At 36.9% G+C, this 26,018-nt stretch overlaps 1 protein-coding gene across 1 annotated transcript in view; it reads right to left on the reverse strand.

Annotated features, from left to right (window-relative positions):
- The window catches only part of GBE1 (1,4-alpha-glucan branching enzyme 1), a gene marked incomplete at both ends in the record, with an annotated part of 270,361 nt that extends 265,528 nt beyond the window's left edge, over window positions 1-4,833 (reverse strand). The window contains one exon of the mRNA XM_080696262.1: window positions 4,709-4,833. Within this exon, the coding sequence (XP_080552388.1) occupies window positions 4,709-4,833 (125 nt within the window). The remainder of the gene's footprint in view (window positions 1-4,708) is intronic.
- Window positions 4,834-26,018: the final 21,185 nt, after the last annotated feature.

Consider the following 26,018-nt stretch of genomic DNA (forward strand, 5'->3'; position numbering starts at 1 on the left):
AAGACCTAGAAAGAGTCCTAAGACTCTCATACACTAAATGGTCTGAAGGAAGATAAGAAGAAATCCAAAAAGATAATGGACTAGCAAGATCATGGCTTCAAGGAGCCAAGAAGTGGAGCTAAGAGCAACAGAGATGCATCCATTAGTTCATCACAGAGTTGTCTGAGAACTTGTTTAGCCCAGTTTTAGAAAGATCCAAGCCCAGAAACAGCACTAACCAGCCAAGCGAACTCATGTCAATCACCTGATTTGATCTCTACCTCTTCATCTGTAAAACAGGAAAATGTCTACCCTGCAGTTTTGGTATGAGAACTAAATATAATATAAACTTTAAAAACAAGGCACAAATCAGTGCTACTGCGATTGTATTGTTCTGAGGTGGTTACAAATGTCAGTTCTCTGCTCCACTCACAGCATACTGACCTGCATCAATGATTTAAGGTATAAACAGAAGGAGCTCACCTATAAGCAATAGCTGTAAGAAAATATAATGCAAAGACATGTTCTCACTTCCTGCCACTAACACTACCGAAGCAGGTTTCAAAACTAATCCTTTGTAACCCTAGATCCTTCAATGACTGCCATGAGAAGAGCCCTCTCTAGCTAATTCACAATGGTGTGTAATCTAGGTACAATTAAGTGTTGTTGCTATAATGCACTAAGATTTTGGAATTATGGCCACAACAACAAAGTATAGTATACACAAGAGGTTTAAAAATAAAAGCCAAACAAGCACCAGTGGTGCACACCTGTAAACCAAGTACTCTGGAAGCTGAGAAAGGAGGATACCAGGTTCGAGGCCAGCCTCAGCAACTTAGTTAGACACTGTTTCAAAATAAAAAACAAATAAAAAGGCTGGACATTTCCCGGTTTCATGGAATGTGCTATGTGTATGTATGTCACTATCACTGTGAACTATATTATAATATGAGACTATAATGCACCATTATAAAATTTTATTTTATAATGAGTACAAATAAAATAAAAATCACACACACACACACACACACACACACACACACACACACACACAGCTAGAGGATGGCTCAAAGGTAGAATTCCCCTTGGTTCAATCCCCTGTACCAGTAATAATAAAATAAGAAGCAATAAATAAAAAGCAAGAAAGTCAAGTGTTAAATGTCATCTTAAGAAGACAATCAATAGCTGGGCATGTTGCCACACACCTGTAATTCCAGTTGAATTACAGAGATGTTGAGACAGGAGGATAAGATTACAAGTTCGAGGACACAAGCCTCAGCAACTTAGTAAGACTTCAGCAACTTAAAGAGACCCTGTTTCAAAATTAAAACTAAAATGGCCTGAGGGTGTAGTTCAGAGGTAGAATGTCCGAATTTAAGCCCCAGTACTTACAGAAAAACAGAAAAAGAAATGCAAACAATGCAACACCAAGGAGGTAGTCAGAGGAACACTAATGTACTTATTTTTATTTTACATCGGAGTAATTCACTACTCCGCCACACTTGATTTTGAATTCTTATAGATATAGTAGGTGAAAAGAACAGCAAGCATAAAAAACACACTTTCAGCTGAAGAAATGTTGGTTGGCCAAAGGTGAGACAGTCCACCAATGAGAAGAAATTGCCTCAACACCACCATTCTTAAATACTTCTGTGTGAACCTCGGAATGTTTCCACTCCTAAGAAAGCATTCTTTGCACTGAAATGGTTGAATTGTGATACATTACTTTGTATTAGGCCAAAGACACACTGCCCAAGTGAGTTACTAGAAATGAACAGAGAAGACAACAAAACTCTTAGCCAACAAAACTCTTAGCCATCTGGGCCAAGACAACAAAATACCTGAAACTAGGTCATTCATAAAGAAGAGAAATTTTACTTTCTCACAGTTCTGGAGGCTGAGAAGTTTAAGAATAAAAAGCCAGCAGGTTCTGTTGGCTGGTGAGGGCTGGCCTTGAACCTGGTATCCTCCTTTCTCAGCTTCCTGAGTACTTGGTTTACAGGTGTGCACCACTGGTGCTTGTTTGGCTTTTATTTTTAAACCTCTTGTGTATACTATACTTTGTTGTTGTGGCCATAATTCCAAAATCTTAGTGCATTATAGCAACAACACTTAATTGTACCTAGATTACAACCAAGATGGCACCTTGTTGGTGTATCCTCCAGAGAAGGGGAACACTGTATCCTCACACAGGAGAAGAGCAAGGGGGCCAAAAGCTACAGGAAGCTTTTTATAATGCCCTTATTCATATTCACAAAGGAGAAGCCATCATGGCAAATCACATCTTGAAAGGCCTACCTTTTTATACATCACACTGGCAACACCCAATTTCAGAAGAGAAGCATTCAAACTATAGTCATAAATACCAAAAACCAGTCTATGAAGAAGGAATTTTTTATTCTCCCACTGTTAACAATAAAAGTTACCACTGCCAAACACTAAATTGATATTTGATATGCCTAAATGGAACATGTGTGTGGAAAATAGCAATTACTCAGAACCGAGGACAGAAGTAGAATCCAGGTCAGAGTGAAGCTTAAAAGGACCCATTGGACCAGACTTTTCACCAAGAACACTGGATTCCCCTACTTCTTTATTTTGGCCTTTGTCCTCCTCATTAGCTTTGACAAACCATGAAAGATGATTATAATTGTTTCAATCCCAATGGAGTTGAAAATGAAGTACATGAAAGAAATGCTAAGCAAAGGATGCGTGTCTGCTTGTGACCATTTAAAAAAAAGAGGAAAGAAGGGAAGGACATCTCCACAACTCTTCTTTTAGAAATGTCTCAAGGGTCATTTTAAAAATATGCAAGTAAATTCAGAGTCATTGTTATAAGCATATGAAAAACAATTAACCATCACCTTTAATCACCTTCTTTAACTCTCATTTTTAACTCTTTCTAAATCAGTCTTTTAACTTTGACTATTATGAAAGTATATAGTGTTTATCATGGAAGCAATTTCAGAAGACTGTTCTCTAGTGGTTTATATGTGGACACAATCACCTGATTAAGTAAACAGTCCAACCTGTCTACTTTGAGGAGGGCTCATTGATTAGGCTACAGAAACTCTGGGATGAGATGTATACAATCTTTTTCTTTTTTAATTTTTTATTGGTGCATTGTATTCATACAGCTTAATGGGATGCAAGATGGTGGAGACATACATGCACACATCACCCAATTAGCCCTTACACAGTTCCTCCCCTTCTCACATTTGACTTACAGACTGACACTGATATATTTGTTAAAGTACATCATGTGCATTAGAGAATTTCCCTCTCCCCCCCTCCCCTCAGTTAAGTCACCTTATTTGCTCATCTATAGTATCTTCTTCTTCATCTAGAGTTCCTCCTATGACCCATTTTCTCCCTAGTTTCCGCCTATTAGGGAAAGAATCCAATTTCTTGGTTTTTTTGTGTGTGTGACTAATCTCTCTTAGCATAATGTCCTCCAGGTCCATACATTTGTCTAGATTGGTGATTTTGTTCTCAGGAGTTTCTTATTAAAGAGTTGCTGAATTGACTATAAGTAGTAAAGTGATAATGCCAAGACAAGAATTTTTGTTTGTTTTCAACCCCAACTCAATTTTATTACTATATAGGCTGTTCCATATCACTAGATAGATGTTTTCCATGACTTAAACATTATCTGTGTATATACTCTTGTTACTGCAGTTTTCATTTTACAGTGGCTCTACTTAAAAAGCAGAAGTTACTAAATCACAATGATCTTACCACACAAGTCAGCCTAACTACTATTATGTTTAAAAAATGTAGCTTTCACCAGGCGTGGTGGCGCACGCTTGTAATCCTCGCGCTTGGGAGGCGGAGACAGGAGGATCACACAGGTTCGAAGCCGCGCTGGCTTAAGAGACCCTGTTTCCAGGTCTGGGAGTGTAGCCCGGAGGTAGATGGGTTTCCAGGAACCCCAGTACCACCAAAAAAAAAAAAGAGCTTTTTAGTTAGAGTGATTATTAAACTCCACTAATCTGTGGTAAGCAAATACACTAAAGCACGGGGTGAAACAAATTAAAATTAAAGCATCCTGAATTGACCTCTAAAAGTTTGGCATTCATTGCCTTTCATTTTCCAGGTGACAATACTTCATCAGTGTTGACTGTAGAGAGTTCCAAAGAGACCAAGATTAGCTTAGGGGATAGCATATTCCTGAAGACATCCTATTAGCCATACATCACAATATTTGCTATGAAGCAAACTAGAAAGGGTATTTTTGTTGGGGTTTGGTTTCGTTCTCTCCGCACACCCAGAATGCTGAGGATGGACCCCAGGGCCTTGCACAAGCGCTGTACCACTGAGCGGCCTCTCGGCCTGCAAAGGAGAAAAGTTTTCAGTGCAGGACTGCAGTGGGCCCTGTGCGTCCCGCGGATGCGGAGGCCCCGCTGGAGCGCAAAGCTTTGAGAGGCCGCAGTGGCCTCAGCTGCACCCGGGAAAGCGGCGCCGGAGCCAAAGCACTACGGGATGGCGGCGCAGGGCCCGGGACCCGAGGGCGGGGCAGGGATGCGGCCAGAAGTTTACTCGGCGCCCCAGGGCCCAGCAAGTGCCGGAGCTGTCAAGACGAACCGCGGGAGGCCTGGGCGCGAGGCCACGCCCCCGGCGCCGCGGGGACGCGCAGGGGCCGCGGGAGCGCGGAGCGAGAGGACCGCGGGGTCGCGCGCGGAGGGGAGCCGGGGTCGCGCCGCGGCCGATCGCCGATCCTGGGTGGTACCTGCGCTGGAAGTCCGAGGCGTAGGGCTTCAGGTACGGGTCGATCTCCAGGAGCCGCGCCAGTTCGGGCACGTCGGCCAGGGCGGCCTCCAGCGCCGCGTCGGAGCCCTGGGCCGGAGCCGCCATCTTCTGCCGCAGCCCGAGTAGCCGAGGCCCGAGAGGGTCGAGCGGGGCCGAGCGCGAGCGCGAGCACCGGCCGGGAGGACGGCGGGAGCCCGCACGCGCCCTTTATAGCGGCCGGGGAGGAGCGGCCCGGCCGGGAGGCGCCGCGGGGAGCCGCCCACTCACGCGGCCGCACCTGGGCGCGCTGCCCTGTCCTCCGGGCCTCTGCTCTGCAAGGGACAGCGCTGCTGGCGTCCCCTCTACTCTGCTCTGCAAGGGACAGCGCTGCTGGCGTCCCCTCTAATGGCTACTGTGCTTGGTTTTCCTTCTCTCATTAATGTGAGGATTTCTTGTTATGGCAGTGCTTCACACAAGCCAGTTAAACTCACAGGCGGGAGTAAGGGGGATAGTCAAGTTGTGGAAAAGTAGTACTTTGGAATACTTTAATGTCACTTACTACCCAGGGCTCCCCTAAGTTTGGCAGGTCCCCGGTGGATTTCTCCAAAAGAGAGTATTTTGGAATCCTGCTGAATAACTCTTGGTATTCTAGTTCTCTTGGCTGAAAGCGTGGCAAGAACTTTTTCTCATTTCCCCATGTAACAAAAAAGAAAGGAAAAGGCATTTGTCTTTGGTAATAGTTGGATAGTCTTTTTAACGATTAATCTGTGATGAGACATGACAAGAGAAGATCATTAAATTGGAATTCCACTCTGCCACTTAGTAAATGATAAAGCAAGAAACCTCTCTTCCATTTTGCTTAGTTCCCAAGTGGGAACTTTTTTCTGTTCTTTCTACCAACTGCCTTTTAGTTCAGTTTTTTTTTTTTTTAATGTACATCCACAAACATATCAAAGTCAATCACTAAGCCAAACTTGAGGGAGGAGGAGGGGAATGGAGAGGGAGGGGATGGGGTGGAAATTGGGGAAGGGCTAAATGAGTGATGTCCGTATGTGTGCCTCTATCATCTTGTATGTCATTAAGATTTATAACAACAATGCACCAATGAAGAAGGAGAAGACGACAACGACAGAATTGGACACCAGGGAAAATAGACTCAACAATTCTGGAGTTTCCAAGCTACTTTGTGCCTGGAAACTGGACAGGCTTGAGGATAGCTTTCTCAGTTAAAACCTCAGAATGGAAGAGGAACAATATTGATGAGCCTTAGGCCTCAAATTTTCAAACATCCAAAACTAGAGTTTTTGTGAAGTGTTTAATGAAGACTTGAATGATGCATGTTATAATAGAGGACCTCAATATGAATGACTGGAGAACTTGGTTATTCTTAAGTAAGAAATGCCTGCCCTGGCTTTGATGGCAAGGCTTGTAATCCCAGCATTCCGGAGAAAAGTATCACAGGATCGCGGTTTGTGGACAGCCTCAGCTACTTAGCGAGGCCCTTTGCAACTCGGTGAGACCCTATTTCAAACAATAAAAAGACTAAAATATGGGGAAAACTTTTTCCCAAAAAAGAAATGCTTTATTTTCCATAAAGATGACATCAAACAAATGTTTGTAAAATATGAAACATTTTTAAAAGAACCAAACATTTGAAGCCCAGAAACAGAATTCCCAGTAGACTATAGATCAATATCTTCAGTTCTGAGCTCTTTTCAGAAATAAAGGTGTATATCTAAACCATTTATCTCCAAAACATAACCTAAAATCAGTCTTCTCTTTCTTTTTGTAGTGGCACTTCAACATCACTGTTATCTTTCACTTGGACTATAATAAAGGCCTCTAGCAAGTTTCTTTTCTACTCTTCCCTACCTCTAACCCATTTGCTATACTGGTGGTTTTCAAAGTTTTCAAATGCATGTGAATCTTCTGGAAATCTTGTTTAAAGTTCCTCAAAATTGCATTTTTAACAAGCTCAGTTATGATCCAGAGGCTTCTGTTTGGGTATCGTTTTGAGTAGTTAGGCTCTCCATAGTAAGTTAGATAATGTCATTTAGCAACATGAATGAGCTTCCATTTCACTTAGAGTAAAAATTTAACCACTCCACAACAAGGCTTATATACCCTCTCTACCTATGCCCTCTCTACCTTCCCAGCCATTCTTCTCATCATTGTCCCATTTCCTTATGCTCAAGTCACACTGTTTTCCTGGAACTCACTGACCTTTTTGCAGCATCTGAGACCGTTTGCATGCAATCCTCTCTTTTGGGAATTCTTTTCTCTGACCTCTGTGTGGCTAGTTTCTTCCTGAAGTTCATTCAGGTCTAGTTACAAATGTCAACTTACCTCAGAATCTTCTGATTCTTCTATTTAAAAAGATTCTATGACATCCTCGTCCTTTTCTATGAAAAAGTTAATGGAATTTTGGGGTTTTTTATTTATTAATCTTTTCCTTTAGAACAGAAGCTCCACAAGAAAAGACACCTAGTCTCTCTTTTTCACCACTGAACACTTATTTATTAAAGTTCCATGTGCAAGTCACTTGCCCAGGTATTGCAGAGAAATGAACAAGTGCCAGGTGTCGTAAAGTTCACATTTTGGTAGGAGATGGAACACCAAAATTAATATTCAGTGAATATACCTAGGTTTGTCCTAGCACTCAGTGAAAGCCTTTTAGAACTGGCATTTAAGGTTAAAAATAATGACAAAAAGGACTAACCCAGAACATGAAGAATATTCCAGACAAAGAGTTTGTGCAATAAGAAAATTGAGTTAATGCTGTCAGAAATAGGAGAAAGAAGGGAAAGAAAGATGTGTATAGTATGTATAGTGAGAAGGAGTATCAAGAGGTGAGGAATGAGGGCCAGTTACCTATTTGATCATATGGGCCTTGTAATGAACTGAAGAGTGTTGATTAGAAAACGGATATCTGGTTTTCATTTTTAAAATATTCCATTTGTTACAGATAATAGTTATATAAGAAAATTGCATAGAGAATTAGGAGGCTACCATAACACCTAGATCAGAAGAAATGATGTCTTGGTCTCGTGTAGTAAAGAAAAAGATGTATAAAGCTTTTGAATGAATGATATAATGAATGCCTAAACTACTGTAAAGTCATTTAGTATTTGTATTAATTTCATAGAGGTACAAAAATAAATTATCACCCTTCATGGTATTGCAGAACAATAGAAGTTTATCTCACCTTAGTTCTGAACAATAATGTCTGAAGTCAAGGTGTCATCAGGTTTGGGTCCTTCTAGGTGCTCTAAAGGCGAATAGTTCTATACTTCTCACAGCTTCTGACAGTGGCCTGCCTTTTGGGGACTCGTAGATGCATCACCCCAGCCTCCACCTCTGTCTTCACGTGGCATTTTCCCTGTTTCTCCATCTTCTCATATGATTTTTGTTATGTTTGGATCTTCAGTGTCCCCTAAGGCTCATATGTTAAAGGTTTGGACCCCACCCAGCATGGCAGTATTGGGAGGTGGTGGAAACTTCAAGCAGAGCCTCCTTAGAAGTATGTAGGATATTAGAGAATGTCCTTGAAGGGGATAGTGAGAGCCCAGCCCCTTCACCTTTGCTCCCTGGCCATGAGGTAAGTGGTTTTGCTCTGCTGTGTGCTGCCTCACCAGGGGCCTAAAAACAATGACCAACAACTGATCATGGACTGAAACCTCTAAGGTCATAAACCTTTATATTAGTGCGTGATCTTCGGTTATCTGTTATGGTGAAGGATAGCTATGTAACATACTGTTCTTTTTATAAGATCACTGGTTGTATTAGATGGTAGACCCACCCTATTCCAGTAGGGCCTCATCTTAACTAATTATATATGCAATGATCCTATTTTCAAATAAGGTCATAATATGAGGTACTGGAAGGTAGTAATTCAGTATATCTTTCTGAGGAGAAATAAGCAACCCATAACTGTCAGAACACGGAAACAAAAGAAATATTTGAGAAATAGAATTCATAAGATGTGCCAGCTTATTGGATAAGGAAGCAAAAAGAGAAGCTAGAGAACACTGAGCCTTTGATTCTGGGTGAATTTTTTCTTAGCAAAATAAGAAAGTCCTTGGAAGAGGTTAGAATTGGTTTAAAGTAACACCTCCTAGTTGCCCTAGTGGAGATGATGCCTAATAGATCATTTAGGGACCACAATAGCAATTAGAGATCCATTTATATATGTTTAATCTTTAATAGTGGTAAATGGTTGAAACTCAATAAATTCTTTGAAGCTGCTTATTTTTGATACCCAAGTTTCATGCAACTCAGAAATTCTATTAAGCCTTTTTATGTACATTCCTTATGTAATCTCTCCATTCAAAAGCATTTTGTCAAAGCTTGCTTTTAATAGTTTACATTATAAAATCATGATACATGCAACAGCATAGAACTTTGAAAGCATTGCTGTGCCAAGTGAAAGAAGCCACTCACAAAATACCATATATTGTATGATTTTATGTATAATAAAATGCCCAGAATATGTAAATCTTATAGAGACAAAAGTTAAGTACTGGTTTCCTAGGGCTGGGTAAAAAATTTAGAGTGACACCTAATGTGTAGAAGACTTCTTGAGATGAGGAAAATTTTCTAAATTTAATTGTGGTCCTGACTACACAGTTCTGTAAATATACTAGAAAGTTGCATTTCAATAAAACTTTCTAAAATACAAAAAATATGCTTGAAGCTAATGATAATATTAAACATGCTTTTTAAAATTATATATTCTTGGTTCTTCTTTTTTAGGGGCCCCTTTCCCTGAGTAGAGGGAAGCTTTTCTCTCTTTCTATTGTCTATCTTCCCTTACTTAAACTTTCATACTCCTAAAAATATAAATAAATAAATAAATAAATAATAAAATTACATAGGCCCACAGTTGAACATCATTGAAAGAATAAAGAAAACAAGAGGGCTGAAAAAAAATTCCTGAGAGACAAGTAAAAAAGAAGTAACTTTTAAAAACACGGAATGATGATAAAAGAGAATGTGGTATCTGAGAAAGCAAAGGAGAATTTTCAGCAAGGGAGCGATCAACAATAACCCTGCTCTCTTTAATAATGCCATTGAGAATCCAAGTTTTATGCATTTTTTCATATCTTCACTGGCCTTATGTTTTGCCTTCATGTGGTCATGAAATAAATGCCTACCATAGCTCTTAAGCCTCACTCCCTCCTAAGGCCACATATAAACAAAAGAAAAATTCGTGTTTATCCATTGTATGTTTGCCAGTAGAAAACCTGTTCTCATATGTTGATCAAACATCACTTATATCTAGTTGGCCACAACTAGAGCACATACCTATTACAAAACCAATGTCAAAGAAGAATATAACTACCATAATTAGCATAAACGAATGGTGATTCACTGCTTATCTTGTGCTTCCCTTTCCTTAGCAAATTATATCTAGCATATGTGAAATGATTCTATTCACATGGAAGAAAAGGAATGGTTAATCAACATGACTGCCACATCTTCCTCTGCTGTACCTTCTAGATCTCAGTACCTGTGCTATTATTAGTGCTATTAACTAATTAAACTCCTTGTGATTTTACTGCTTTACGTAGCAAAACCCAACCTGAGATCAACACCATAATTGCAGGCATTGGCTTTACTAAATTTCCCATAGCTTTAAAAACTTCCTCAAGCTAGGCCACCAGTATTTCAGGTCTAAACAACATAAGGTACACTGAACTGAGAGGGTAGCTGAGAGCATTCTCTCAGAGGAATGGGAGCCTTTTCCTTTGTACAAAGCTGCATTCCCATCCTCAAGGTATGACTCCTTAGGAGTGTGTTCACCAAGAGTAGGCACTTTTTCTAATCCACACAAGGACATAGGTGAGTAGTAGCCCTGCCCTCAATTCATTCCTCCTGACTTCATCAATAATGCTCCTCTATCTTTATTACCAACTTCAAAAGATATTTAACACAATGTGGGCAATGTGAGCTGTGGCTGCGTGTAGCCACTGTTGGATTAGAGAAAGAAAAAGTAAACACAAAATTTCAGAATAATGGTAAGAGCACAGCTAAGGTTGGACATCAAACACCTGAAATAGTGACACCTGCTCCAGTCATTAGTGTTTTTTTTTTGGCATTGGTTTATATATTAAGTGTGTAATCTCAAATAATAAATATTCAGATGAAGCTAAGATTTGAATTTTATAGAGTGAGGATAGCAGAAAGTCAGTTGGGTGTAGAAACTTACAGTGCTAATGAGCATGTCACACAGATGATTAGCCATGGAATTCATCTACTAAGAAAATGTGGCTTTTTAACCATTATTTCCATAGCACACATTCAAATTTCCCTTTATTATATGGAATGTATAAACATGAATAAGCATCAGGTGGATAATTTTATTTATGTAATATTAAATAATATGTAAAATCAAATGTTAATATGCTTACCAGGTATACTGCACTACATCCAAGCTTTATGATGGCCTATAAAGACCTTTGATATGGTCTTTTAAGGTATTTGATGCAGCAGACCATTTGTAAAGAAAAATTTAATTACAACTCAAAATAAATACAGGTGTATTAAAATTATATTTTAAGATGTAATAATTTTAAACACTGCTACTTCTTTCTCAACCCCTATTAGTCTTATTTTATTTTAAATATATTTAATACTTATTCCTTTAATTCATTCATGAGAAATCCTGAAACAGGATAATGTGATGGTTATACAATTGTATAAATTTACCAGAATCTTTGCATTTTACATTTTAAACAGGTGAATTTCATGGTGTATAAACTATATCATATAGAACTATTTTTAAGATTTCTTAAGAAGTTTGTAACTCAGAATCCTAGTGAAAAGTAGATCAAATGTCTATAAAATGTTGGTTCTTCAGTGTCCAAGCTGATAGCTACTTTTTTTTTCTGTATTAAAGTCAGCAGAGGTGGTGGTGCCTTACACTTTCCCTGCAGCACTTGCCAAACTGATTGGAGAACCCTGGGGAAAGACAGTGTCATTTCAACCTGAGACCTGCTCAGTCCTTCCAACCCCTCTACCTTAGATAGCCATTTGGTGAGTGTTCAGTGTGATGGGAATTTTCCCACCTGGAAACCAGAGTGAGGCAAACAACTTTTTCCTGTGATGACACTGAACAGTTTTTAAACGACAATGATTTTCAATTACTTTTGTCATAAGCTGAACGAGAACCAGTGACCTAAAGGTGAATGAATCCTCTGAGTACCTGGTTGTCTTCCTTAGAACTGAAACAATTTCCCTGGATCTCAAACCTATCCAAGCAAAATGGCAATTTTTATTTCACTCAAAGTTACAGGCTTCTTTTATGTTCTTAAGTTATCTCTAGTGATATTTTATAACTGAAATTTTCAGTAATGCTAGCATGTTCTTTGAAAATTTTGGAAACTTCTAGGCACAAAACCCTATAAAAATATATTGGATTACTGATCTTATCAATATTCTGAAAGAAGACTACAGCGATTATTCAGAATAACACCTGATGACACAGTGCTATCTATGATCTAGGTGCTGTTTCAACATGGAGTGTGTGTGTGTGTGTAAATTCCTTAGCAACTGCGATTATAATATTATGTGACTGCTATTATAATATTATGTGTTGGATTTAAAATGTCCCCAACACCTCCTATGTTAGACAAGATACCATGTTTGGAGAATGGACATGGCTGAAGGGGATAAATTCCTGAGGGAGTAGCCAGTGATCGTATATTTCCTGGGAAAGCCACTGCAAGTTTTCCCCTTCCTCTCTCTGGCTTTGTCTGCTTCTCACCACCATGCCCTGAATTCTGCAGCTGTGACCCAGGCTAATGTGGTCTAAGACCTTTGAAACCTCCAGGACTGTGAGCTCCCAAAGAAATCTATCTTCCTCTAAGTTGTGCTGTCAGGTATTTTGGTTGAGGCAGTAAAAATGACTAAAACAACTGTATAAGGTTCACTTAGTGAAGATTTGGCACAGGGAGATCTTTGGCAAAGCCCAAGATTCGTAAGAATAACTTTATCCTGCCTCTCGGAAAGAGATATGTGAAGGAAATACTAGATAATTTCCTTGTTACTTTTAAATAATTTCAGAAAAAATTCATATTTGCAAAATTACAAACCCTGATCATTTATTACTTGTGTGAAATTCATCCTGTTTTTTGGCTAATTTAATTAACCTGGAACAAACCAAAGAACCAGGAAAGGAGCTCAAAGAAAGGTGGATACATTTATTATACAAGTTTAAATAGCAAAGCTGTCAAGTTAAAGCCTCATACAATGTACCATGGTGAATGAAGACACCTCCAGACACCATCACCTGTTGTAGCTTGAATGGTCATCCATCCAAAGATATGCCCATTTCCTATTTCCCATAACCTGTGTTGCTTCATTAATAATAAGGATATAATTAAATTCATGACTTTGAGATGAAGCTATCCAATGGTAAGTGCCCTTAGAAGAGACTTTCAGAGAAGACAGAGAAAAGAGAAGGCAGCAATGCAACCACAACCAGTGGTCAGTGATTGGAGTGATGCAGCCACAGTCAAGCAGTGCCCACAGGCACCAGAATTTGAAAAAGCAAAGAACAGACTCTCGCTGGGCATGGTGGGGCACACTTGAAATCCCTGCGCTTGGAAGGCTGAGACAGGAGAGTCGCGTGTGTTCGAAGCCAGCCTCAGCTGGCTTAAGAGACCCTGTTTCCAAATAAAATATAAAATAGGTCTGGGAGTGTAGCCCAGAGGCAGAAGGCCCCTGGGTTCCATCTCCAGTACCACCAAAAAAAAAAAAAAAAAAAAAAGAGAAAAGAGCAGACTCTTTCCTAGCTCCTCAAGAGGAAGTATAGCGCTGACAACATTTTTATTTTAGATTTTGGGCCTCCAGAATTGTGGGATAGTAAGTTTCTGTTCTTCTAAGCCACCTAGTTTGTGGCAGTTATTTTAGCATCCTCAGGAAGGCAACCCACCTATTCTCATCATTCTTTTTAAAACAACTTCTCAATGATTGCAATACCCTCACAAAGAAGGGTAACAGCCCAAGGCAGCTCACTAATTTAGGAAGGAGGAGACAGATGTGTGCCTTATTTTTTCTCTATATATTAAAAGTTCCAGCAGGTAACTACTGTAGATTTGATCATGAATGTCTAAAGGCTATGTGTTATAGCTTTGAGCCTTTTCCCTACTGAGATGTGTTAGAACCTTTGGGAGTTAGTGCCTAGTGAAAGGGAGTGAAATCACTCTGATCATGCCTTTGCAGGGCATATTGGGACCCTAACTCCTTTTTCTTGTATTTTTGCTTCCTAAATACCATTAGATGAACAGACCTCCTCTATCACATACTACTACCATGATATACTGTGCCACCATAGGCCCAGAGCAACAGAGCCAAGGGACCATGGCCTCAAATCTTGAGCCAAAATAAACGTTTTCTCCTTATAAGTTGATAATCTCAGGGATTTGTTTTAGTGATGGAAAACAAACACAGAAACCTTCCCTTACTCCTACTTCACCACTCTTAAGGGGACTTGATGGAGTACTCTAATTGCTCTCCTCAAAGGACAAACAACTCTGATAATATTGAGGTGAGTTATAAGTTATAATATGATGGTTTAAAATGCTTTAGAATACTGTTTCTGTGAAAAATGAACCACAATCATTTTCAAAATTAAATTTTGCAACATTACATTTCTAAATTCCTTATAACCCAAGTTGTATATTTTGCTCAGGAGAATTCTCTTTTCAACTATATTAGTAGGTGGATGAAAAAGATGACCTAAGTTAACTTTGGAAAACAGTGTTTTGATTGGATACTGTAAGGACAAAAACCAAAAGAACTGTACATAAACACTATGGGATTTTGAAGCTATTCTGCCTGTATGTTAAATAAGTAAATAAATTATAGGTAATCAGCATCAGGTTTCTATTGTCCAGGGTAGAAGTTACAAGTAAGCAGTGGTCGGATGATAGTGGATGCCTTTAGGATGCAGAATTAGAATCATTTATATGACTCTCTAGAGAGAGTCATATAAACTCTCACACACAAATAGACAAATGCAGAAAAATATTTATGCATCTGTGTATGTTTGTGTGTCTAAGGGTTTCTGTAAAATATGCATTCTTTAGCTCTGTCCATTGAAACAATATAAAGCAATGACACTTCAGCAACCACAAGCATACCCAGCTCCCAGATCTCAGTTTCTAAATACTGTCGCCATTCAAAGGAAATAGCTGACTCTAGGAAAAATGCAAGATAAACCTGGGTTTTGTTTTACTTTTTAATGGATTGAGAAATGCCGAAAGGACACATGTGTCAACCTAGAAGAGTCCCCAGTAATGACAGGAGGAATCATTTGAGTAACAACAGTAACATTGAATTATAACCCAAAGAGCAAACATCCATTAGTATATCCTAATATAAATTATTAATTAAATAAATAGATGGGGGATCATAAAATTTCCAAGTAATTTATATAGTTTTTACCATCAGGAAATGAAGATTAATTATCCTGTACTTGAATGTAGGCTAGACCTAGTCACCTACTTCCCAATAATAGAATATGGAAACAGAAAAAATAGTGATTTTGCAGTGGAGAAACTTGCAAGACTTCACCTTAACCAAGTGATCAAGGTTAACATCATTGATGATAAGACATTTCATTATGATGTACCCTTTGATATGAATGATGGGAAATGCACTTTGCCTCTGAGATATGTTTTCAAAAAATCCATTGAGAATTCCTAATCCTGTGAAAATAGACCAAACCAGGTGAAAGGAGATTCCATAAAATATCTGACTAGTATTCCTAAAAATTGTCAAGGTCATGGATGGAAAATAAGGAAAGGCTGGGAAGATGTGATGTCTCAAAGGAGACTAAGATTAGAGAATGACTAAATGTGAAGTGGTATCCTGGGATGGATCCTGGAAGAGATGTACATTCATGGTGAAATTTGAATAAAGTCTGTAATTTAGTTAATGTCATAATGTCGATGTTAAAATCTCTTAGTTTTGATAAATGTGGATGTATAAGATGCTAGAATTAGGAAAAGTTGGATGAAGAGTATCTAAAACCTCTTTGTTATTCCTTGAAAAATTTTCTGAAAATCTAAAATTATTTCAAAATATATATATTAGTTTATAATGTCAACTGTGATAAAAATCTTAATATTTATTTTGGAAAGAAAATATATGGAAGTTTTTTCACAAAAATTCTATATAATTTTCTATAATTTTTATATATTTTAGAAAAAATTGAAATATTTATTCTCAATTTTCAGATTCATATTCAGTCCTTACACAAATATTAGTTAATATTTTAAAATATATATGATAATATTTTAATGCAGTTAATCAAGCATTTCTTCCTATTCTTGTAGAATTAAGTGTAATCGATTTTCTGAGCTTCTTTTAACTCTTTGAGTTTACAAGCTTGCCACTTAGTTATCTGGTGGCATAGTGTTCTGAGAATTTTAAAGGAACTGCTACAAGTACCTAATTAATCCTTACAAAGTTGAGATAATCTGATTCATTAAAAGAACAATGTGTGCCTGGCACTGAACTAGAAATTTTTAATTACCATTTTGTACTTTGCCGATAACTTGATTTCAGTGGGGGAAAAATGAGTGTCTCTAGGTGACATACCAAAAAGTTTAAAACACAAAACTGTAGGAAATATAAGAAATAACAGGTAAATGACCTAGATTTTAAGCTTTGTTTCTTATTTTGATATTTCTTAGATTCTTATAATTAAAATAATTTTAATGGCGATTCCTCATTCCACCTATCTTTTTAGCCAGTCATTTCATTTTATAGCTAATATAAATTTTCATAACACTGAGTCATAGACCATGGGACAGCTTGAAATTACTTTCCAGTATGAATTAATTCTTCCACTATTTTCTTCCACACACTTCCATTTCCATTTTAATTTTATCTATATGTTTTCTCTTTTTAAATTTTAGTTTTAGTTTTTTATAATAATATCTTAATGCAATACAATAATGATACATTTTTAGCTAGGAATGATTTAGTATTTAAAGAAAATGCAGTGAAATCAAGGTTATTAGACATGATATAGGATATTAAATAATTTTCTTTTTTGCAATGTTTTTATTTTTACATAAAATCAATAATCTAGGTGTAACCTACCCTATATCAAAACTTCTCTTGAAAATATTTTCAGAGATAAATAATCTTGTAGATATTCCTGCATACTCCACATTTATGAACACCTGCTAAACTCTCATTTGGGAAGGTAGTACTACGTAGGCCAAAAATACTAAATTATTTAATGACAGAGTTTACCACTTCAATCTAAATTCTACTAGTTACACTGTGCTTTTGATCTAAGACATTATTTGACAGAGAAATTGAAATTTTTCCTTAACTAATATGATATAAAAAATTCTTAAATATCTAAAATATTGGTAATATAAAAGGATTATGGAGTCCAGATTTGAGGGACACACTTCTGTGAGGTTATCAACAGTAAGTAAAAAATATTTTTCTAATATCCAAAGATTCTATTTCTTTTTCTTTTTCTTCTTCTTCTCTCTCTATTGAACATTATTTGGAATGAAATGCCTTGCTCATTAAAATAAATACTCTCCCTAGATGGAAATGTACTTGAATTTTATAATAAACTGGACTTTGGTACAGAACTATATATAGAGTTTCCTAATCTTGCTACAACCCATCCCCATTATTACGATCAACTTATATTTAGCTTTCAGCCAAGATGGAATAACAGGGACATAATTACTCTCCTGCATGAAAAAAACAACAAAAATGATAATCTATCAAATCAATCTACTGGGCCTTGGGCAACCAAGTACAGTGATTCCTAAGAGTTAGAAAACAGATGAGGTTAGCCTGATAAGTGTTTTAGCTAACTGCTGTGAGATAAGTTTCAAGCCACAATTCAAGGAGGGGGCCCAAGGAGTTGGAATCTAAGACTAGATAGAATAAGCAGGACAGAGTTTAATCCCAGAGCAGAATTCTAAAAAGGTGAGAACAGGACAGAAGAGTATACCATAGTTTCCTGTTGAATGTCCACCTGACTCCTGATCAGTGCCTACAGTGCAACAGGGAAACACCCAAGAAAAATGCTTAACATTCACACAAGACCAGGAAAATATAAAATTCTTATGGTCAGACTGGAAAAACCACTAATTTCTGTAGCACTGGATAGAGTACTCAGAAAAGTCTCGTCTCAGTAGTCAAAGAAAAATTAGCCCTCGATTGGCTACTTTTCTGGAACTACTTAACAAGTCATAAAACTGAGTCACTAAACTATCTGCTTCAAGTAACTGAATATAAAAACAAAACTTTAAGAATATTTATAAGAAAACATTTACTCAACCAGTGAAATTCATAAGGCCTAGCATTCAGTCATGCAATGAAGCAGGAAGACACAACTGAGGAGAATAATCAATCAAAACTGACTTAAAACTGACACAGACATAAGAATTAGCAGACCCAAGGATATAAAAACATTTACAATACCTAGATTCTATATTTATAAAAAGTTAAGTAGAAATATCAAAGATATAAAAAACAAATTTAAAAAAAAATCTCAAGTCAAACTTCTAGAGATGAAAGCTACAATGTCTGAAGTAAAAATTTAGGGTGTTAAAAAATAGCAACAGAAAATATGAAAAATTCAAATAGAATAATTTTAGAATGTAAACACACCAGGAATCTATGGGACAACCTCCAGCAACAGTGTGTTTTTGTATATATGTGTATGTGTGTGTAAGTGTTAGGATTTTTGAAGGACAGAAAAAAGAAACGGCAGAAGAAAAAAAATTGAATAAAAAGGACCAGTTTTTTTCTAAATTTTATAAAAATTAAGCATTCATATTTCAAGAAGCTTAATGAACCCTAAGCACAAAAAAGTGCAAGAAAACTACATTAAGCATTTCATAATAAAGTTACTCAAAACTTATTATAAAATACCCAAAGGGATTGAAATCAGACTACCATAGTAACACATGAATATCTATGTTTATAGTAGCACAGTTCACAATAGCCAGAATACAGAACCAGCCTAGGCATCCATCAGTGGATGAATGCGTTACAAAATTATCGGATGTACACACAATGGAATTCTACTCAGCCATAAATAAGAGCAAAATTATGTCATTTGGAGAAAAATAAATGTAAGTAGACAATATTATGGTAAGATTAGTCAGTTACAAAAAGATGTTTCTCTCTTATGTGGAAGCTAGGGAGAAATTGAGATACAAAAGAAACTAGACAAAGGAAAAGAAACTAGTGGAGTGATGGAGGAGGACTGAGGGAAGAAGGTGGGTAAGGGGAGGGAGACTGGATGAAGGAGATGAAGGAAACACTTCAATTGACATGATGCTCCTACACAAAATTATCAATGCCAATCTCAGGGAGTGGGGTGGGAGTTGGAAGGAGGCTAATGAAGTGTTATGTGCATATATGTCTGTATCACTCTGAACTTTATTGTGATATATGATTGTAATGCACAATTTTAAAAAGGGAGGCTCTTAAAAGCAGCCAGAGAAAATGGGGTATGTTAGCACACAAATGTAATCCCAGAGAGGCTGAGATAAAAGGATCTCAGGTTGGAGGACAGCCTCAGTAATCTAGTGAGGATCTCTGAAACTTAGGGCCTGTTTAAAAATAAAAAATAATTTAAAAAATGGGGGCTATAATTTGGGGTATGCTCCTGGGTTCAACCCTAGTACCAAAAAAGGAAGAAAATGTAGAGAAAGAAAAAACAACAGTCAGGAGAAAAAACACATATTGTGTAAAGACAAATAGAGATAAAGAAAAGGATGTTTTGCATTAAAAAATTAAGCGACATCTTTAAAGTTATGAAGTAAAAATTGAAAATCCAATGCTAGAACATGAACATTGCTAAAGAAATGCTACAATTGCTAAAGAAACTCATACCTCTAACCATATACAGAAATTGTCAAAGTTTAAATAAATTGTCATATGTCCATAAAATGTGTTACTACTCAGCAATAAAAAGAACAAACTCATGCTGTATAGGATAATAATAGGTGAATTTCAAAACATTATAGATAGCTAAGGAAGCAAGGCATCAATAAATACATACTGTATTGATTCTATCAATATACATTTCTACAAAGGCAAATGTAATCTATACTGACAGAAGCCAATGCAGTGATTGCCTGAAGCTAGGAAGCTGAAGGAAAATAGATTGCACAAAACTGTTAGGCAAGGTTTTCAGGTGATGAAAATGTTTTATGTCCTGAGTGTGGCAGTGGTGGTTGTAAGAGAATATATGTTTTCAAAACTAATTGAGCCATACACCTAAAATTAGTCTATTTTTCCATGTAAAATTAAACTTCAATAGAGTTGATTTTTAAAAAAGAGTCAAGAAGACTACCTTGCATTTTATTTAAACCTAAAACTATAAAAATACAAGTAGAAGACAACACAGGTGAAACTCTTTGTTACCTTAGGTTGGGCAGAGATTTCTTCCATACAAAACCCCAAACCATGATACATGAATAAACATATTGATAAATTTAACTGAATAAAATGAAGGATTTCTATTCTTTGAAAGGTAATTTTAAAATAAGAAAATAACAAGGCATAGGCTGAGGCAAAATACTTCCAAAGCATCTATCTAATAGAAGACTCTATCCATCATATATGAAGAACTACAAAACTCAGTAATAAGGTAATGTGACCTTTGAGTCTATTGTCACAGTAGAAAGAATATTAAATAGAACAACTATGTTGCAGCAATAATTTCATACAGGAAATTAAAACAGTAATGTCCCAGCTTACAGGGCAAGAGAGAACCAAAAAGTAACACTGCAAATGGCAGAGAAAAGTGACCAAGAATCAGATGGAACTCGAAAGGTGGATCTAGTTGGATTGTATAAACAGCTTTTACCAGCCTAGCAGGGAAATCCAAGGAATAGTTTGTAGCACACACGGTGGTGTGATAAGGGTGCTGTTCAGTGAACAGTGAGAGGTTATACATGTTTAGTGTCTATGTGAAGTCAGTTAGTTATAGCTGGAGATGCTGTGTTCACCATCACACCTGTGGCTAGGCCTGGAATAAAAACTATAGTATGAAGCTCTTTGAAGATATCAAGATCTTTGCTCAGTGAATTGTTAAAAGGTCTTCTTCTTAAAGGACACTAAAGAACTATATTTTTAACGATTTTTTTTATTGAACATAAATAGTATACATTTAAACTATATTTGGTGCCCTCCCTGCCCGCCCCCGTTTTCCCTTCTCCCCTCCCACCAATGGTTGTCCAGGTTAACCATGTCTTATTCATAATTTTACACATGTTCAGATGTAGACATGAAAAGATGTTCTTCATCACTGGCCATCAGGGAGATGCAAATCAAAACTACACTGAGATTCCATCTAACCCCAGTCAGAGTAGCAAGCATAAAGAAATCAAACAACAACAAATGCTGGCGAGGATATGGGGAAAGAGGAACTCTTTTACACTGTTGGTGGGAATGCAAACTAGTTCAACCACTATGGAGATCTGTATGGAGATTCCTAAGAAAGGTGGGAATAGATCCACCATATGATCCAGCTATACCACTCCTGGGTATCTTTCCAAAGGGGTTGAATTCAGAGAAATACAGCAACATATGCATACCTATGTTCATAGCAGCACAATTTGTAATAGCTAAAATATGGAACCAACCCAGATCACCATCAACAGATGAATGGATAGCAAAACTGTGGGAAATACACACAATGGAATTCTATTCAGCCATAAAGAAGAACAAAATTATATCATTTGCAAGAAGATGGAAAGCCCTGGAGAACATTATGTTAAGTGAGATCAGCCAAGCACGGAAGGAGAAGGTATATATGTTTCCTCTAATATGCCCAAACTAAGAACTATATTTTTTATTTTGGCTCAAGTTCAAAGATTCGAGGCAAATTCATGAAAGGCAGATGTAGAAAAGAGCCAATAAGACAAACAGGTGTTGACCAAAGTGGTAGAGAAAAACAAGAACATTAACAAATGTCAGGAGGAGAGAGAGAGAGAGAGAGAGAGAGAGAGAGAGAGAGAGAGAGAGAGAGCGAGCTTTAGACAGTCTATTAAAAGTTGTAGAAATATTAAGAAGGGGATATTAAAAATGATAATGAGATGATTATCTATGACCTGTAAGGTACAGTTATTGGGATAGGAATTAGATTTTATGGGGAAAAACTAGGCAAATTAATAGCTATGTAGAAGTAATTTAGCATTTAAAAGAATGTGGACTCTGAAATTGTATTGTCAAGATTTGAATACTGATTTTTTTCTTTAACAATGTTGCAATTTGGGGAAATTGATTAATCTTTCTATCCCAATCAAATAGGGAAAGTATAATAAGAATTATATCATAAATTCTTTTAAAGACAAAAGAAAAACCATTTCACATAGTAAGTCCTACATTTATTTGAAAATATTGGCTCTGAAAAGCAGAAGAAAAATACATTACTCTTTTTTCTATGTCACACCAATTATAGAGGAAAATAAGAACCTATATTATAATAAAAAGTATCTCATCCCAGATTAGAAATTTTACTTTTTTCATTGATATTATAATTCCATCATATTTCTTTCTGCCCCTCACTGCTAAATCAAGAAAAGAAATCTCTATAATACCTCACCCAGTTGTTATCCCTGATGTCCTCAACCATGTACATTAATGTCTCAGATTCTCTATTGCTGAAATAATATGAGTACATGCAGAAAGAAGCATATAAAAAGCTATACTAGGAATAATGTAATGTTAAATATAAATATTCTTCCTAGCATATATCATTATCAACAACAATTATTCATAGGATGTAATATACTATTTATTTCTATTACTAAAATATATTCATAAGAAAATTATATGTACACAATGAATATATGAATTCTTGTGATTATGCTATTTTTTATCTATCATACTTCTTTCTCTGTACCTGTCTTCCCCTGTAGAAATGGAAACTTAGAGCAGAAACAAATAGTATCTTCAAAAATACTTTCTGAAAATTTTTCTTTTTTGTGTGGTACTGGGGGTAGAACCCAGAGGCAATCTACCTCTGGGATATACTCCCATACCTATTTTATATTTTGTTTGGAAACAGGGTCTAAGTTGCTGGCAGCCTCACTAAGTAGATGAGGCTGGCTTTGAACCTGTGCGATCTTCCTATCTCACCCTCAAGCATGGGGATTACAAGTGTGTGCCAACATGCCCGGCCACTTTCTGAAATTATAATAACATTGAACAACTAAAATTAAAAAGTCAAATGAATAAATTTGGGAAATTAATCAGTGAGGTGGATTCTGACAAATTGTGACCCCTGCCCTTATGTTTTTTGAGATGGCTTCTTTGAAAGAAATTTTCATTTTTTCTTAATTTAGACTGGTTGAAAGTGAGTTTTTATTACTTATTTTCACAAAATGCTTGACTCACATCCACTCTTCCACTGGCTGCATTCCATACAGCATGCAAACTCTCACTGTCAATATGTGTGTGTGTGTGTGTGTGTGTGTGTGTGTGTGTGTGTGTTCACTGTCAATATGTGTGTGTGTGTGTGTGTGTGTGTGTGTGTGTGTGTGTGTGTGTACTGGAGATGAAACCCAGGGGCATTCTACCTCCAAGCTACACCCCCAGACCTATTTTTAATTACTTAGTTTGAAACAGGATCTCACTAAGTTGCAGAGGGATTCACTAAGTAGCCAAGGATGTCCATGAACCTGTGATCCTCCTGTCTCAGCCTACCAAGTACTGGGATTACAAGCGTGCACCACCATGCCTGTCTACTGTCAAACTTTTTAAATGAGTTTAATTCCATACTTTCATTACCTCACTTTCTAGTCCCTCCAATTGGTTTCTTTTCTTTTATAATATGGTTTTATTAGTGCATTATAGTCTGTCATCACAATGTAAATCATGTTGACAGTGATATACATGTACATAACACTTGGCATTACTGGTTTTACCAGGATCCCCATTGAGTTTCATGTCAATAAACTGAATAGAAAAATTTCAGATATGTTTTGCTTGTTTTCTTGTAGTACTGGAGAGTGAATTCAGGATGTTCTACCTCTGAGGTGTACTCTAGTCCTATTTTACTTTTTATTCTAAAATAGAATCTAAGTTACCAACTGCTGGCCTCAAATTTGTGATCCTCCTGTATTATCCTTTAAAGTACTAGGATAAGAAGCAAGTGCCGCCAAACTCAGCTGAAAATTTCCCGCTTTATTTAGATTTATTTTTGAGCAGCATTTGACAATATCAGTTCTCAGCCCAGAAACTCTTCCCTTGCTTTCGTTAGTAAAACATTATTTGGAATTTTCTTTTACTAATTTGTTTTTCTTTCTTTTTTTTGCGGGTCTGAGGATGGAACACAGGGGCATTCGACCTCCGAGCTATACCTCCTGCCCTATTTTTTTATTCTTTATTTTGAAACTGGGTCTCACTGAGGTGCAGAGGACCTCACTAAGTAGCTTGAGGATGTCTGAGAACCATGATCCTCTGCTCTCAGCCTCCCTAATGCTGGAATTATAAGCGTGCGCCACCACGCCTGGCTTCTTTTACCAAGTTGAATGTACCTTTTAATCATCTCTACTAACAACTCTTTGTTTTCCAACTGATTCTTAATGTCAGAGAGCCTGTGAAATTTTTTTCTTTTTCTCCTTCTTAATTTCCTTTGTTTTCATTTCTTAAAAATGATGTACCACTATATTATACAGTTCCTTGTTGTTTTGACCAAAATATCTCACAAAAATAACTTAGAGCAAGAGGGACTTATTTTGCTCATAGTCTCCAAGGTCACATTCCATGGTGGTCAGCTCTACTGATTTGGGCTGGAGGTGAAGCAGAGCATCATGGCAGAAGGCATGGTAGAATAAATCTCAGCTCATGGTAGCAAAGAAGCACAGTAGTGGGGAGCTAGGGAGAAGATAAACCCTTCCTGGCACACCCCAAGTGACCCAATTCCTCCAGCTAGTTTCCACCTTCCAATCAAATTGATTCATTCACTGATGAGGTTAAAGGCTTCACAATCCAATTGTTAACTAAAAGCTTCATGTCTGTATCTTGCTGCCTTGGGACCATTGTTTCAAAATGAGGCTTTAGGTGACATTCTGGAGCCAAACCATAGCCACATACCCATTTGCTCAAAAGAGAAAAGTGGGACTTATTTAGTCGTAGTGATTACTTCACTCTCTCCATTGCCTACACAAATCATTATAGTCTACCTTCAAATTGTTCTCAAGTTTAGACACTTGTCAACAGTACTGCTATCCACCCAAGTCTGATTCCTAGACTGATAGTCCCATCAGGATCACTGAGATAGACTTCTAGTGGTATTCTAAATCAAATCAGTACCTTCTCTAAACTATTCTATACTTGCAAGCTTATTTGTTTAAAAAAAATAAAAACACACATTAATTCTTCCCTAAGACTCCTTTGTAGCTTTCCATTTCTCTTATAATAAAACCCAGATTTCTAAATGGCTTAAGAATAAATGACTTCCCAAAATGTGTTGGTATCCTTCTGTATCATCTACCTCATTCTTTACTCATTTCTTTGCTTCTGTTTCATTCATATATACTTTTGTTGAACTTTAATAAAATAGTAACAGCTCTCATGTCTCTGAGGCCTCAGGTAGACTCTTTTCTGAGCCAGGAAGCCCTAAATAATTTTCTACTTTCCCCAAGTTAATAATAACCCATCTTTCAGGTCTCAGATCATATGAGGTCTCTTGACCCCTGCCAAACACTAGGGTAGGTCTCATAATACCTTTCACATCCTTTTTTGTAATACCTATTATACATATGATTATTTATGTCTATGTTTTCTGGTATATTTTAAACTCTAAGAGAACAGAAGCCAAATCTATTTTATTGCTATATTCCTAATACCTAATATTGCTATATTCCAGCTTGATAATAAATGCTAAAAAATAAAATTAAGTGAATTTGTGACTTTCTCTAGTATTTCACACTTTTTTATTTTTTTAAATTTTTATTGGTGTATTGTATACATACATCATAATGGGATTAAAAAAAAACTTGTGTAGATATACATGCACACATTGCCCAGTTAGCCCCTAAACATTATAAACTTTTCTTTGAGATTAAGCAAATGTTTTCTTTAAATTCGGGCTGGTTCTTGGTATTAGTTAACTAGAGTTCTAATTAGATACTGTGGTTAGGTCCACTGGCCTCCTCAAAAATATCTTATTCACTAACCTGTCGTAATTTCTCTTCTTGATTTTTGTTCTAAAACTACCCTGCCTCCACTGAACACTTACATGGGATCCCTAATATTAATTGGTTTCCAAAAGTCCAGGGATAAATACATGTCATTTC

The sequence above is a fragment of the Muscardinus avellanarius genome, assembly GCF_963383645.1.
Source record: "Muscardinus avellanarius genome assembly, chromosome: 5".
Taxonomy (NCBI): Eukaryota; Metazoa; Chordata; class Mammalia; order Rodentia; family Gliridae; genus Muscardinus; species Muscardinus avellanarius.